The following is a 16,132-nucleotide window of genomic DNA, read 5'->3' on the forward strand; positions in this document are numbered from 1 at the left end:
TGGGCCATTTTGGTAACGTCGTCGAGCAATTGTAGTTAACTCCTCTGCTTTTTCTATCGCATCTTCCGCACTTCTCCATCACAACATTTCACCTCTCACACAGGCCACACCAACCATACATCCACACGCCAGCAACTCAAATATCATGGCGCAGGATTTTGGAATATAGCCGCCGCTTTCTACTAGTTTTACAGCGCCCTTCGACTCGTTTCCCAGAGAGAGTCCCGGCGACTCGACCATCAATATTCCCTCGGACACACTCTTTCATACTCCTACAAGCCGCTAGATTCTTCTATTCGTCAGCTGCTCTGGTGTCCTACTTTGGCCACTGAGACTTGCCTTTTGTTTTCATTCCACAATGGTGCTCATTAACGACAAGAAATTCGCTTGCGAAAAATGCATAAAAGGCCATCGTGTTTCGGCCTGCACCCACACAGACCGCCCCTTATTCGAAGTCAAAAAGAAGGGTCGTCCGTCCACACAATGCAAGCACTGCAAGGAAAAGCGGAAAAGTGCGGGATCATCTGTTCACACAAAGGTATGTATTATTCCGCTCTTGTTCTATCCGCGCGATGACTTGTTCGCCGCCTGCTGTTGGTACCATTTACTGAGATACGTCCATTAGTGCCAATGCGGAGCTACAGACCCTAAGACACTCAAAGACATCCTTGCCAGCGTCAATGCTCCTCATGCCGCGACCAGTGGGCTTGCGGGTGCATCTGCGACGGCAAATACGAGCGCAGAACAAGAGATTGAGACGAGGAAAGGGCAACCGGGATCTAAACCTACTTTCCCTAGAGGTTTGAAAGATGTCCATGAGCTTGCGGCGGCTGCAAATGCTTTGCAGGGTCTGGGGGAAGATGACCAGGTGGTTAAAGCAGCCGAGAGGACAGGTAAGTGACCTCGCCACGAGAGAGTGACTTGATCTGACGAATCACTGCAGTGCAGGCCTTGTTGAACCCTTGTAAATGCGAGTTAGGAGGTCCCTGCACGTGTTGCCAGATAAAAACAAAGCCGAGAAAGAAGCACTCTGGGCATGAGTTTGAAAATCCTGCCAGTGCTGGGGCTACACCACCTGGTGGCGGCTGTTGTGGTTCATCAGTGTACTCTCGCGATGATGTTGTGGCCACTCGCAACTCGCCTACGTCTATCAACTCCTCCGAAGCCATCCATCATCCTCCGCAAACTGCACCAATGTTACACAAGACTCGACTTTTTTCTCCCTACTCTACCGATCTGCGTCGGCGTGATTCCTCATCAAGCGCAGGCTCAAAAACTCCAGGTTGGGCTAGTCCTCGTGCTATGCGCCCTCCAACCACTCGTATCAAGCCTTTGACGGACATGCGTCGCCTCATGAGTGCGGCAGTCAACCAGGACGGCACCCTTGCATCAGAAATTCCCCGTTCTGTAGTCGGTCTTCCTACGCTGCCGGGTATTGAAAGCTTCAATACGTCTGCCAACCTTGAGAATGGAGAAAAATCTGAAGATGTAGATATGCCTCTGGCTTTTCCTACTTCGGAAGATGTAGTTATTGGGGCGTGTATGTGTGGGGATGACTGTTCATGTCCTGGTTGTGCGACCCACGATCATCACAACATCTCGTCTAGTAATCGTACTCATGATGGCTCGTGCGGAGAGAGCTGCAAGGGCCATCACGACTGTGCACACTCCATACCTATTCCATCAGGTGTCCAATCTATCGCCCAATTAATCTGTATCGCGGCTTCTCAAGTGCCTCCCCCGCCTCCCAACCGAACAGATTCCCTTAATCCTCACGATACAAGGATTCTTCCTCCTTCGGTTTCGTTGAATGAAGATGCTGCACGCACAATGGGCATCGTTCCTCTGAAACCTTTGGAGTGTTGTGGAGGTCAATGCAGGTGTCCTCCAGGGGAATGCACCTGTACGAAACAATGCTGTGGATGTTGTGGTGACTGTACTTGTGAGAAGGATGAGGACACTCGGATGGCGGAGGAAGGTGAATATACGGAGGGCGCCGGGGACGCTACAACATCAAGTTGCGGGGGTTGCAAGGGAAAAGAAAAGCAAAGCGGGTTTTCGGACATGATCTCCCCTCAAAATCCCCAATCTTTATCACCTACTTCCTATCATGTACCTCCACTTCAGCCGAAACCTTCGAATCTCCCCGTGTCTGCGATTCATCATTCAACGTTTTCACCGTCTTTCAGTACGCCACAACCATCGCCTTCGACTGTATCTTCACCTGCAGATTCACTTTCTGTGGCTGCTCATCCATCGAATGGTCCAAATGTTAGGCCCGTCCCAATGATTCAGCCACGTCCCATATTACCAAAGCGTGCATCTGACACAGGCTTGATCATGCCCCAAGGGTCTCGACCTCCTTCTGCTTTGGGACGGTCAGGCAGCATGACGGCCACAAAGAGGAGTGGAACAAGCACTGGTGTGAGAAGGAGCAACAGTGACGCGAGGAAGGTGGTTGGTCCATCTCAGCCTCATCATCTGCAGTCCAATCAAAGCCCAAGTGATCGGTCATTCTATATCAGCTCTCCGCAGCCTAACCAAATAGCTCCCAATGGGGTACCCATGGCCTCGGCGCCTTCTGAAATGGCTGCTCCTTTGAACAACGCCGACTCTAATTCCGATCTGCTCGCATTCATCCAACAGCAATGGTCCGCAAACAAAACATCTAATTCAGACATGAACCCTTCTGAGCCAGCCATGCCAATTTCGGTGACGGCCGAACCTTGGGCGTTCCCACCGCAAAACGAAACCGCGGAGGATTCTCCACCATCAGACTCTTTTGACCTGGATGCGTTTTTGATGAGTATCGGGGTGCAACCCGATGGAGAACTTAGAAATGATAGACCGCCGTCATCTCAGCCGCCGCAATCACTAATGTCAAATATTCCTCCAACTCAACCAATTGCCCCCTTACCTCCTATCCCACCTTCGATGAGCAATGTTAGACCTGGATACGACATGACATTTGCCAACTTCTTCCTCAACTCTACTCCATCCGGGCCTTCGGGTCCCTCCGCCGTACCCGCCGCCAGTATACCATCGCGCCATACAACCCCACAAGCCTCTCGACCGCTTACACCTCCAGAAGCCAGCTTCGCAGAGCCGCCTCGCTGGAAGTTTCCCGGTGGTTTGGGTGGTGAAATCCCGATATGGAAGAGTCCGGAAGTGTTGCAAGGTTTTGGAGTGCTTGGTTCACCAGTATTGGAAAAGGAAGAGGTTGGAGAAGAAAATGAAAATGGAAAAGACATAATAGATCTCTCGAAACCATTGGATTCTGCGGCCCTGACGAAAATTATGAAGGCCCTGGAGAAGCAAGGAGGCGGACAATCGTCTTCGCAGGGGGCGCCTTCGGTGGTCAACACGAACCAGCAACTTCAGTCATTACCAGCACTTCAAACTGCTCTTCCAGTCCATCCAGCCTCTGTTATCTCTCCTACAAGAACAGACTCTGCCCATGAGCTCGATGATATGTTCAGTCAGTTCGTCACTCTTGATGGTACTCCTGGTGGCGGCAATAATGATGGTCTTGGATTGAATGGTGGTCCAGGGATGATGGCTCTAGCTACAAATATGTCTTTGGGAGATGAACTAGGTTTTGGCGGAGAAATGAGGTGGGATCAGGCTAGGATGTGGAGTAATTAGTCAAGTAGGGCTTATTAATATATGCCGAAGAGCTGTCTGGGGATTGATTGTATATTTGTTGTAGATTCTAGTAGATTAATCATAGGGGCCGTGGGAGTGGGGACTATGATAGTTCTGCATTGTAACTCTTCGTGATCATGAATTTCAAACGACATCATATATGTACCTTGCATACTTTGCGAATGTTGTCCGTCCGGCGACTGGTGGGGAAGTCGTCTGCTACTAATATAGCAAGCCCCCCTCTGTCATTTCGGCATTTTCGAGACAATGGATTTGATCCCGCGATTCGTGACTCACGATATCAGGCTCTGTTTTCCGCTTTGCCCTACTAATCAGCATCTCCGCCGTTCGACTTAGCAAAAGGCCGTTGTTCATTATAATTTCCCAGCATCAACATCCGGCTCCATAGCGTACATCCAAAAAATCTCTTTGTATATCTTCCACCGTCAGCCATTACGCCATGCCTTCTCTGATCGCAGATTACGGATCTTCAGACGACGAATCACCTTCCTTGAAAGCCTCTACTTCTCTCCCGGCGCCTGGAGGAAGCTTTAACTCCAATGAAGCAACAGTGGATGATGACGAAGATGATGAAAGGATAGAAGAAGAAGCGAAGAAGGATGCTTTTGGATTGACATCTGTGGCGAAAGCAGAGAGAGAAGCAGAAGCGAAAAGGCAAAAAGAGGTGGTCACTGCTGCACCTGATGTGCTCAAAGAAGTGAGTAAGGAGTTGGCTATTATTTGGTTGTTTGCTTAGCTCAGCTGACTCAAAACTAAGGATCCTAATGGAGCCGGAATGGCTATCATAACAAGACCTACAGACAAGGTTATGAACGTCAATCTGACTTACGAGGAAATGAGCCGCCCTGTTGCCGGGCCAGAGAATCCGTTCGACCAGAGAAAGAACAAGGGGATGAATACTTTATCGGGTGTGTCTAATATCATATCCTTCTACAGTTGTTCCGAGGCTAACGTGGTTCGGTAGGACATGTCGAGGAGCAGTCCATGGACGATTATTCTTTCCTTATGGCTCAACGCACATTTGACGTTCATGGCTACGCCGTCAACCCTTCCATCCAGAACGTCGCGACTCCCATAGTTGGCTCTCTGACCAATGCTCACCAAAACGGATATAGCTCTATAGAAAACATAAGACCTACCAGATCCGAGAGAAAAGAAACTAAGAGGAAGCGAGGCGGGAAAGGAGACGCCAGCGTCGTCGATGGCGAAGAGGCGTATATGGGCCCGTGGGCCAGTTGGCAACAGGACAAACAGGAGGCTCCTGTGGTAGAAGAAGAAGAGGATGACGAAGAATGGAGAGAAGAGAAGAGGAGGAGAGAAGAAGCCTCTGCAGCCGCCAAGGAGAAAATGAAGACCGCGATGGAAGAGAAGAGTATCTTCCATGGTACGTATATATGTGCTTTTGGATTATCATTCATGCTAAACATTGAATAGGCAAGGAACTTTATGACTATGCTGGGCGGACATACATGCACATTCCTACCGACAAGGACGTCAAACTCAACCCGTCAGACGGTGCCCCGCCCCCCAATGCTTACCTCCCGGAACGATGCATACATACTTGGGTGAGCTGGGTGCTTACGTTTAGCTACGTGATACTGACATGTAATCGAACAGACTGGCCACAACAAAGCTGTTTCTGCCGTCCGATTGTTCCCTCGCAGTGGCCACCTTCTGCTTTCTGCTAGTATGGACACCAAGGTCAAGCTTTGGGACGTCTACAACGAAGGCAACTGTCTGCGAACATTCCTCGGCCACTCTCAAGCTGTGAAGGATATTGCTTTCAACAACAGTGGGGACAAGTTCCTTTCAGCATCGTATGATAAGCACATCAAATTGTGGGATACAGAGACGGGCAAATGTATCCAAGCGTTCACGAACGGCAAGATCCCGAATGTCGTCAAGTTTAATCCTGATGGAGATAAGCAAAATATTTTCATGGCCGGTATGCAAGATAAGAAAATCATCCAGGTACGCGTCTATCTGTTGAAGGGAATGGTCACCGCCTAACAATTTGTTTTAGTATGACTTGCGAGAGCGTGAGATTGTGCAAACTTACGATCAACATCTTGGCCCTGTAAACACTATCACGTTTGTGGATGAGAACCGACGATTTGTCACCACTTCTGATGACAAAACCATCCGAGGCTGGGACTATGACATTCCTGTTGTTATCAAGTACATTGCCGAGCCTTACATGCACTCCATGCCGGCAGTAACCTTACACCCAAGTAGTAAGTGTTTCACGCACTATGATCAGACGCCACTGATTGAAGCTCTTTTGCAGAACGTTACTTTGCTTGTCAATCTCTTGATAATCAAATCCTTGTCTACTCTGCCGACGGCAGCTTCCGTCAAAATAAGAAGAAGCGCTTCGCTGGCCATACTATCGCCGGTTATGCTTGTAATATTGGTTTCTCGCCTGATGGCAAATACATTTCTTCTGGTACTGGCAGTGGTGAGATGGTATTCTGGGATTGGAAGAATGGAAAGATTATGAAGAGGTTGAAGGCACACAAGGAGGTTGTCATTGACCATGCTTGGCTTCCCAACGAACATGTGAGTGATTGCCTTCTATATCCGACTGAGATGTCTTGCTGACGAATAACCGCAGTCCAAGCTTGTCACCGCGTCTTGGGATGGTCTAATCAAATTGTGGACCTAGGTTGTCTTGGAGAAATGGTGTGAATGGTGTTTAGAAGACAGACGGGCAGGTTTTATCATACATGTATTATCTCGCTACAATGATTTACAATACAAGAAAGCAGTATACAATATTCGCTATTGCACAACCCTACTACCATGTCTTATTACAGTCTGATAATTGGTTGAGTCTCCTGATCAAAGCACTTGTGGTATGTTCCGACGATACGATTATCGTCTGCCAAGCATACCATGACTCTTCCCACTTGATGGTGAGTGGCTATGATGCCCTCCGCTGAAGGAAACCCTTCTGGAAGTATGACGACCATGTAATTGAGGTTTAACCACAACGGCGGTATGACTGATAGGTGGTGAAAAGCTTGAATATTTTGGTGGGAAATGATATACCCTTGTCTGAGGAGCAAGGACAGTCTCATGGACTACTGGTGCTGGAGCGATTGTAATGGAGGAGGAAGGGTGCCGGTAGGGCACTATGTTGTAAGTGGGGACGACGCCGGGCACATTGAACGGGTTGTAAAGCCATCGGGGGCGGTAGAGCCAAGGGTTAATGACTGAACCACCCAGATCAGGTCATGCCCTTAATCAGTGTCGATAGAACTAGACTCACTGGCTACAGGCATGATACTTGGTGTGTACGGCTATGAGGTGATCACTATATATATGGGTGGCTAGACAGCAGCTGCTTCAAATTTCTGTAAATTCTCATGAGGTTCGATGAACTATTATTGGTGGTGGGATCTCCAAGAAGTGGACTGGCTATAGGTTTTTATACATATGCTATCGTATGTCTCATTAGCGATGAGAGCTTCGGTAAACCCGGTATACATGTACAGGGGACTGTGATACCGCAGTGAGGTATCGCTACTGCCGGTAGGTTGCTCATACCTCTCTTTTGTGGATGGTTAGCGACCTAGGGTCCCGGGGACATAAGAGGCAAATGTTCAAACATGCTCAAACTTGGTGAAAGGACTGTCTCTGTTTCTGTCGCTAATAACTTGTCTAAAGGGCATCGCCGATGGTCCTCATGTTAGGTAAGCGTAAACGATGCAGACTATGAGATCAGTGGAATAACTATTGGTTTTCGGATCAAGAGACCCAAAACCTAAATGGTGCTGCTGCACAGATTGTGTGAATGGCAGAGTAGTCAACATCATCGCGATTCGGATTCACATCAGTAAAGTTCACACAAACCAAAAAAGAAATAAGGTCTTCCTTGCTTCAAAACATGATACAGTAAACAGTAGCAGCTGTGATAGGAAGAAGGACGGGAGATGCATATGATGATGGGTGAAACAAGAACCTTTTCCCATCTGCATCACCTTCATTATTCCTATTGTTGGTAGCCTGCCGTTGATGGTAATAATACACAGGACTTACATCAAGCGCAGACTACGTGCGTTAATTACAATAAAGGTAGGATACTTACAAACGACGAAAGGATGGAGAGTGGATGTTGCAGACAAGAAGGAAGCCAAAGTTAGTTGACGTGAACCGTTTATTCGACCTTGAAGGCTTCGAAGAGGCTATTGACACAACCGGCTCTCCATTATTCATCCTCGCCCTTCTGCGAATGGTGGTATGCATAGGACTGGCCATGCGAACAAGCTCTGTGGTTGTGTGGCTGGTGCGTGTGGATGGATGCATGCATGGGCAGAGGCTGGCGGTGTGGGTTTTGTGGTGGAGTGCCACATGCGTAATAATCAGCACGGTCGCGGGTGTTGTCTTGTTGCTGCTCGCTCGCCGAAAGCCTCCATTCTACTCCGGCAACACGCTTCTCCACCGATTCCGCCACCGCATTTGGCCAAGACGGATGCCTTAACTCACATACACCATAGCTGCAGAGAACATCTTCTCCTCACTGCATCGCCACTGCATACAACCCGCGCACATCTCCTGCACACAGCAGCAAGTGAGCCCATCCCACAACCCGTGTCCGTCGGTAGCTGACAAACCGACGGGCAGCCACAGACCAACTAGCTTATACGTATTAGGAAAGACGGTATATAATGAGAGAGTCAAGCGTCACGGGCCCGCCTCAGAATAGAGCGGTCACCATAATCACACATATGGTCTACGATAGACGAGGTGAGTGGTGATCTGCATTTATGCCACTCGTCGATGCATGCAGGTTGTGTTATATGAGTGCCCAGGTTTCTACCCGAACTAGGCTGACAAGACTACAGCGCTCGACACTAATAGTCCCTTGGCTCTCCTCAACAGTCTCACCGCCCTCACATCCCTCACTTCAACATCCCCTCGTATCCGAGAAATGCTCACAATCGATGGTGGGCTCGAACGTCTGCTGGACATCCTTCGCGAATCTTGTCTTCCCAAAGAAGCACCCGTTCCCCAAGACCTGTGGGGTTTGAATGGTGCGCCTACTGCGCGGGTCATCACCATGGATCGTGCCAACTCTCTCAAGCATAGTCTGGCTTTCCAGTGTGTTGTCAACATCGGCGTGCGGGGAAGCGAGGCGATCAGGACAAGGGTAGTTCAGAGTGGAGCGTTGGATCTGGTTGCACAGATATTAGAGAGCTGGCTGAAAGACCACGGTATATCAATCTACTCTGGACCTCTGGGAAGTCAAGCGGCCGTTGATGCTTTTGCGGCGGGCCATCCTGTGCCTGGCACTGAGAACTTGAGAAGAAGGGAAAGGAGGGAAGACAAGGACAGGACTGAAAGACGACATCGGGCCTCTCATTACCCTCATCCACAACAAGTAGAACAATCCACGGTTGCATCATCCAGTCGAACCGGCGTTCCTTCAGATGGCGTGCGACAGGCCACCCCGGCCGCCTCTGTGGTATCGACGTCTTCTACTGATGTATCAAGACCCCAGTCTCGAAATGTTGATACAGATGTGGACATGGCGGATGTCGAAGGTGGCGAATCAACTGATGCATCCATGGATGCCGACGACAATAGCATTGATGTTGACATGCGGGCAGACTCCGCTGCTGGCCCTAGCACATCTCAAGCTCAGTCATCCACCACACCTCGAGCAAGAACGAATATTCTTCCAATGACCATACCTCCCGTCTCTCGTCCATCCAGAGAGCACGACATGCCTGTTCATGCGGGGAGTGTGGTAGAATCGTCCTCAGGCGACGAACATGCCGGCCATAGCGGAGGGATACCTCGCATCACATCCGAGAGCAATTTAGTCACAGGAAACCAAGGTCATCGCCCACCGAACATCAACATCGGCCCAAGTCGTACAACCCAGCTCCCGCAAGACCCGACAAGTACCCAATCGAGCCCTATGGGTACGCCGCCACGAGCTGATGGCGAAGTGGTGGCTACGAGTGTGCGTCATGGTCGACGAGGGACAATTATTGCAAGACAGAACAATCTGGCACCGAGAAATGATAGAGAAACCCGGCAAGGAGATGGAGGTGGCAGAGAGCATTCGGACGGAGGAGAGGATATAGATTTACCTACCGCAACCATTGCAGCGGGTATTGCAGCCGTCAATGCGCAGGCAATGGAGAACAATGGACCGATCATACCTGATGAACCTGGACCGCCCCCAAACGTGGAGATTATCGAAACGAATGGAGGACAAGAATTGGAAGAGCCTGATCCTGAAGCGATCGCAGCCGAGCAGGCAAGATTAGACATGGAAGCGGGTGCTCCACCTGGTCAACCTGGTGCGGCGCAGACACCTAGAAATGCCCCTCTGGAAGCTCCCACTCCAAGGCAGACTCGAGGTCAGGAAACTCGACCTACAGAAGTACAAGCGCAGATTATCATTGCCAATGGCGCTCCCAGAGGCTTCAATGATCTGGGAAGCTACGTTGGAATCAGCTCATTGTTAAATCCTGATGGCAACAGGTACTCAGACGACAGTATTCTTTTGTCGCTGCAACTTCTTGCGTATCTCTCCAAGTATCCTCATGTCCGAACCACTTTCCATCATCCCCGCCGACCTATACACCCGACTTTCGATCTAGGACACGATTATGTCGCCAATCCACTACCTGAACGCCCCGCATATTCCGAAACTCCCGATATCTTTTCCGTTGTCGAACGTCTTACTTTCCGGCCCTCCCCATCAGACCCTTTAATGTTTAAGATTCCTCCAGAGATTCAGTACTGGGCCGGTGTCATCATGCGCAATGCATGCAGAAAAGACGACGCTAGAGGTGGGATCAGACAATGTGCCAACATGTCTTGTGGTAAATGGGAAAAATTCTCGAGAGAGTTTGCAAAATGCAGGAGATGTAGAAAGGCAAAGTATTGTAGTAAAGAGTGTCAAAGCAGGGCATGGCAAGAAGGGCATCGATTCTGGTATGTAATTTTATCCTTGTAATGTGCATGTACTGACATAATCGACAGGTGCAGCTCGCGTAACGATCAAGAGCCTTCTGCTAGTGCTTCTGCTAGTGCTTCTGCCACTGCAGCTGAAGTTGCTCAGTCCCAAGCGCAGGCAGAGGATGAAGAAGATGTCAGAGTTGGGCTTGAGATGGGTTTATCTCCTGAAGTTGTAACGAGAGCGTTGGCTGCGGCGAGAGCTGCTGGAATTGAAAACGCAAGGACTCCCCCTGGCCGCGTCCCCGTCAGACGCACTGATTATAATAGTCACAGTTAAACATGCATGTACTTACTTAGGGCGGCTCTGTGGCCGTTTTCCAAACCAGTTGGTACTCTTCTACTACTTATTATTGAGGTCATCTCAAAGTCCAGGTTGTCTCATTTGATCCCATGCTCCTCCCCGGCCCTCCTTTCTACAGACGTCGCTAAAACGGAATCAAATCAGAGATGAACAGGATCTTTGTGACCGTTGTGCTGCATGACATTGGGCTATATAAAGGACATTTTTCTACCTTAGAAGAAAGGCTTGGTCCTATAACATCATCCAATAAGATGTTAAGTCTTAATACCTTCCTATGCATAAAACAATGACCGTTTGAAAATGGCCGAAAAAGGCCCAAAATCACCTCGATAACCCCTGCCAAAGCTGCAATTGCATCAAGCCGATACCGATAGCTGTTACGCAATGATGAAAATCACGTGACTAGATTGTGCCTAGTGAATGAGGATGCTCGGGTTATCCCGATCTTGCTCGAACTTTCCTTACACTTAACGACTTCGTTCGTTGTAGCCTATAAATTCCCCTCTCCAAACGAATTCCCCTCTCCCCCCTTCTCAACACTTCCACCATGCTCGCACGAAAACATCTCATAAGAACAGCACGCCTATCTATCCCACGCCCTTCAGTCGCCACCCGCGCCGTCGCTTTAGGATTTGTCCGTACCTATGCCCAAGGTCCTCCACGTCCTCCGCCCGGCGGCCCAGGTGGTCCACCCGGTGGCGGCTTTGGCGGAATGCGCTTTCCCGGGGGAGGCATGATGGGCCAGCAACCTGAAAAGGGCGAGACACTGAAGCAGTTCTCCATCGACCTTACTAAGCTGGCAAGGGATGGCAAACTCGACCCTACCATTGGAAGAGACGAGGAGATTAGAAGGACTATCCAGATTTTGAGTAGGAGAACTAAAAGTAACCCGGTATTGCTTGGTCTTCCCGGTGTTGGAAAGACTGCGATCTTGGAAGGACTGGCTACGCGGATTGTGAATAAGGAGGTGCCAGAGGTACGTCTAGTCATTTCACATGTAGGTCAAATCTGATAAGACTTTGTAGTCATTACATGGCAAACGTCTATTAACTCTCGACTTGTCATCTCTTATGGCCGGTACCGGCGTTCGAGGAGAATTTGAATCTCGATTTAAGTCACTTCTCAAAGATATTGAGGAAGAAGAGGGCAACGTTATTGTCTTTATCGACGAGCTCCATACACTTCTCAACCTTGGTAAAGCTGAAGGCTCTCTTGATGCTGGTAACATGATCAAGCCTGCCCTCGCCCGTGGTCTTCAGCTCGTTGGCGCCACTACACTTGACGAGTACCGCAAGTCTATTGAAAAGGACGCAGCTCTTCAACGACGTTTCCAACCCATCATGATTAACGAGCCTAGTGTTGAGTCGACCATTTCTATTCTGCGAGGTTTAAAGTCAAGATTTGAAGTACACTTTGGTGTGCAGATAGCCGACTCGGCCTTAGTTACTGCCGCCGTCTATTCAGACAGATATATCTCTGATAGATTCCTTCCAGATAAGGCCATTGACCTTGTCGATGAAGCCTCATCTGCCCTCAAACTCGCCCAAGAATCACGACCTACCGAACTTGAAAAGCTCGATCGAGAAACTGTCACTCTTGAGATTGAGAGAGAATCCCTCAAGAATGAAGAGGACCCTTTTTCAGTCAGTCGGATGGAGAAAGTAGAAAAGGAATTGGAGGAGAAGAAGCAAGAACAACGACGTCTGGCGGATCTTTGGGCTCAGGAAAGAGAACGTGTAGCGGAGATCAAGGGAATTAAGGAACAGATTGAGCAGGCCAACGTTGATTTGGAAAATGCGCAGAGAAATGGGGAGTTTGAAAAGGCGTCCAAATTGAGATTCTCGACAATTCCCCAGCTGCAGGCCAAGTTACCCAAGGCTCAGGCAGAGTTGAAATCGGAAAATGAAGAAGAACCTGGTATGGCCGTCCGTGATAGGGTGACAAGTGAGGATATCGCAGTTGTGTACGTATACTCCTACTCTTCCACAAAAGGCCGTCGTTGACATTTCATGTAGGGTTGCCAAGTCGACTGGTATTCCTGTTGCCAATCTCCTCAAGGGCGAGCGTGAACGTCTTGTACATATGGAAGAATCTCTCAAACAACGCGTCGTTGGCCAAGATCAGGTCATTCACGCCGTGGCTGATGCCGTCCGACTTTCTCGAGCGGGTCTTCAAGCGCCTACCCGACCTCTTGCTTCATTCTTGTTCCTCGGTCCTACTGGTGTAGGTAAGACTGAACTTACGAAGAGTCTTGCCGAGTTTTTATTTGCCGATGAAAAGAGGGCTTTGTGAGGCATACCGTCTGATTCCGAGGAGCAATGCTGACCATAACTGTGTAGGATCCAACTCAACATGTCTGAATTCCACGATAAACACACTGTATCCCGGCTTATCGGTGCGACTGCCGGGTTTGTCGGCTATGAAGAAGGTGGTCAGTTGACTGAAGCCGTCCGCCGTCGACCATACGCTGTCGTAGTATTTGACGAGATTGAAAAGGCACACCCTGATGTTGCCAACATTCTCCTGCAGATCCTTGATGAAGGTTGTTTGACCGACGGTCAGGGTAGACTGGTCAATTTCAAGAACACGATTATCTGTTTGACTTCCAATCTTGGATCAGAAGCGCTCTATGAGCCTGACGCGACTCATCCCGATGGGTCCATTACCGAAGCCACCCGGGCCTCTATTCTCTCCCATGTTGGTCGCTTCTTCCGTCCTGAGCTCGTCAATCGTCTCGACGAACTTCTCATCTTCAACAAGCTTCCGCCTTCCGTCATCCTTGATATTGTTTCTCTTCGACTCAGTGAGCTTCAGTCTAGACTTGATGGACGACGTATCACTTTGGAAGTAAGTGATGACGCGAGAGCTTGGCTGGCGAAGAAGGGATTCTCTGAAGAATATGGCGCGCGGGCTGTTGGAAGGGTTGTAAGAGATCAAGTGATCAGCAAGGTGGCTGGCAGATTGTTGGATGGTACGATCAAGGATGGAGACATTATTAATATTAGGTTGGAAGGGGAGAGACTGGAAATCTCGAGTGCGCCTAATCCCAACATTCCTCATCCCTCTCAAGAAGGTGGCGATCATATTAGTCCGTCTGCCAGAGGAGCGTCTACAGAGGCAGAGTCTAGGCCATTGAATATCCTCGAGGACGGGGTGGAGGAGGAAGGGGATGAAGATATCCCGAGAAGGACGGTTTATTACTAATTTGAATGTTGCATAAGTTTGCATTGTAATTGTAGTTTTATAATGAGCTGAGATGAACACCACTTCTCATGATTGATCCGTAATGTTCGGTGGGAAAGCTTTGAGCTCACACATATCCGCCGTCACATAATTAATCACCGGCGAACGACAACAGTTCAAACAGTTTCTGTCCCTTTTGCGTCGGCTCTTTGTTGTTGCCTTTCTTACTCTTCTACCCTTCTTCTCACAGTCTCTTCCTCTCAATATCTCCTTCCCTCTCTTGCAATTATAACACTCAATATGATCCCACTTTGAACCTCAAGGAGGTGTCAATAACCTCTTGGGCAACATTATTGATCTTCTGCGATCCTAGGCTAAAAATCTACGAATTACGTCCATGAATTTTCCTTCTTCTTTTGATCGACTCATCTCTCTCACGAAATGACATTGTTCACTTTTGTCTGGATTGGACTGTCAACGAATGTTTTAAAGCGCTGAGTAGTGCTCAGGAAAGGTATTGGAGTTGGCTCGAAGAAGGAATTGACGGAATGAAAGGGGAGGAAACGAGAAGGTTCTCGTCGCTCTGCGATGATCGATGGTGAAAGCAGGTGCGGAGGTTGAGGCATCTTTCGTTTATGGAGACTGTCCGATTTCGTAATATCCTATTTGCTGAGAGAACAGAGCTAGAAAGTGAAATGCAGGATGTAAAAGAATGATGAAAACATTAACATGTACTTTTACTATTATCCACACAGCAGGACCAAGAAAAACTGAAGGCGAAAAACGCAAAAAGATTGACACAGGTGAGATTCGAACTCACGCGCCCGAAGGCACCACATCATAATCTGATTACCTAAGCAACCATAGCAATGTGACGGAATAACCACTATCCGACTGTATCATCGGTTATGGTGAAGTTCCATTTGTTGATACTTATCCCTGTTGTTGTCAGCATCATCAGGTCGCTCAGGCGTTGTGGCCCAAAATGTAGGCTCCATACAGCCCCTCGATGCATGAAACTGGACTATCCAATACCCTTCCCGTAGATGAGAGACCTGATTCTGTTGTATCATCTTATGAATTGTTACGTCTTGTTACCTCCGTATGCATAAGCAACGGCCGTTTGAAAATGATTGAAAAAGAGCCAAAATCACCCCGACGGTCCTCGATGTTCCTCGCCAAAAGTTGCAGTTTGCGTCGGCGTCAGGCTCCTCTTCGGACCTTCCAGTCTCGTCGGAGACCGGTCAATGTCCCTCGACGGGCTTGTGTCGAGCCTACGAACAGTATAACAAAGGCGAGAACCTTCTATTATGCCATCTATAATAATAGAGTTTCACATGTGACACAAATCTATCATCATACGCATACAGATGGACGACACATCATCACTAATTCTTCTGACTCCTTGTTCGTTTCCGTCTTTTTTGATGAATCGGTCGCGATTGTGCCTGATGATTGATTGAAATAGTCTAACTGAAAGAGTGTGTGACGACGATGACTTGCAGTCTGGAGCCTGGAATAAAAGTATCTCATTATCCTTAACTTCTAGCTTCTAGGACGGAGCGACAAGCACAACCCATGATTCCCTTCGTTCTTGATCGCCCTGTTGTTGGCTAGTGGTGCATGGGATGCGAGCTATCTTGTACTCTCTGTTGTCTATGGGCTTATTCAACCTCCGACAACCGCAGACACCTTTCCAGTTTCCAGATTATTCCAATAGGAGGATAACATCACACACATACTACTGTACTTCCCGTGTATATACTACGACTTCGAGCCCAACTAAAACACAGGCACTCCTCAGTTACCAAAGCAAGTCATCCCGTCGTTTCCCATCACCCATCATCCACTATGCGTTACGGATGTCACTCGCACCGTGCAACAACAAATGAAAAGACACATGACGAGCAGGTACAGGCTACATGTCAAAGTCAGAAGGTTATTAAGCGGTCAACATGGTGACCACTGACTACTTGAATAGGTACTGGTGATCGAAGATTATAT

The 16,132-nt window shown here is 48.7% G+C and overlaps 4 protein-coding genes and 1 non-coding gene across 5 annotated transcripts; 4 read left to right on the top strand and 1 right to left on the bottom strand.

Moving 5' to 3' along the window:
* The first annotated feature begins 24 nt into the window (after positions 1-24).
* CNG02270 (ligand-regulated transcription factor, putative) lies at positions 25-3,804 on the top strand. Its single transcript, XM_024657555.1, has 3 exons — positions 25-538; positions 626-893; positions 944-3,804. Exons 1-3 carry the CDS (start codon positions 359-361, stop codon positions 3,643-3,645), a joined length of 3,150 nt encoding a protein of 1,049 aa, XP_024513231.1. The 5' UTR covers positions 25-358; the 3' UTR covers positions 3,646-3,804.
* A 207-nt stretch (positions 3,805-4,011) lies between these two features.
* CNG02290 (pre-mRNA splicing factor, putative) lies at positions 4,012-6,432 on the top strand. Its single transcript, XM_571955.1, has 8 exons — positions 4,012-4,363; positions 4,424-4,574; positions 4,631-5,050; positions 5,101-5,231; positions 5,284-5,637; positions 5,690-5,900; positions 5,954-6,225; positions 6,281-6,432. Exons 1-8 carry the CDS (start codon positions 4,106-4,108, stop codon positions 6,329-6,331), a joined length of 1,848 nt encoding a protein of 615 aa, XP_571955.1. The 5' UTR covers positions 4,012-4,105; the 3' UTR covers positions 6,332-6,432.
* Positions 6,433-8,073: 1,641 nt separating this feature from the next.
* Positions 8,074-10,942, top strand: CNG02300 (regulation of budding-related protein, putative). Its single transcript, XM_571956.2, has 4 exons — positions 8,074-8,239; positions 8,293-8,415; positions 8,514-10,620; positions 10,669-10,942. The coding sequence occupies exons 2-4, from the start codon at positions 8,337-8,339 to the stop codon at positions 10,919-10,921; spliced, it is 2,439 nt and encodes an 812-aa protein (XP_571956.1). The 5' UTR covers positions 8,074-8,239; positions 8,293-8,336; the 3' UTR covers positions 10,922-10,942.
* Positions 10,943-11,419: 477 nt separating this feature from the next.
* On the top strand, positions 11,420-14,216 carry CNG02310 (chaperone, putative). The gene is made up of 4 exons (XM_572184.2): positions 11,420-11,921; positions 11,971-12,908; positions 12,961-13,233; positions 13,285-14,216. The coding sequence occupies exons 1-4, from the start codon at positions 11,493-11,495 to the stop codon at positions 14,147-14,149; spliced, it is 2,505 nt and encodes an 834-aa protein (XP_572184.1). The 5' UTR covers positions 11,420-11,492; the 3' UTR covers positions 14,150-14,216.
* A 707-nt stretch (positions 14,217-14,923) lies between these two features.
* On the bottom strand, positions 14,924-15,029 carry CNG02320. Its single transcript has one exon. It is a non-coding gene; the product is annotated as a tRNA-Ser (tRNA).
* Positions 15,030-16,132: the final 1,103 nt, after the last annotated feature.

This window comes from Cryptococcus neoformans (genome assembly GCF_000091045.1).
Source record: "Cryptococcus neoformans var. neoformans JEC21 chromosome 7 sequence".
Taxonomy (NCBI): domain Eukaryota; kingdom Fungi; phylum Basidiomycota; class Tremellomycetes; order Tremellales; family Cryptococcaceae; genus Cryptococcus; species Cryptococcus deneoformans.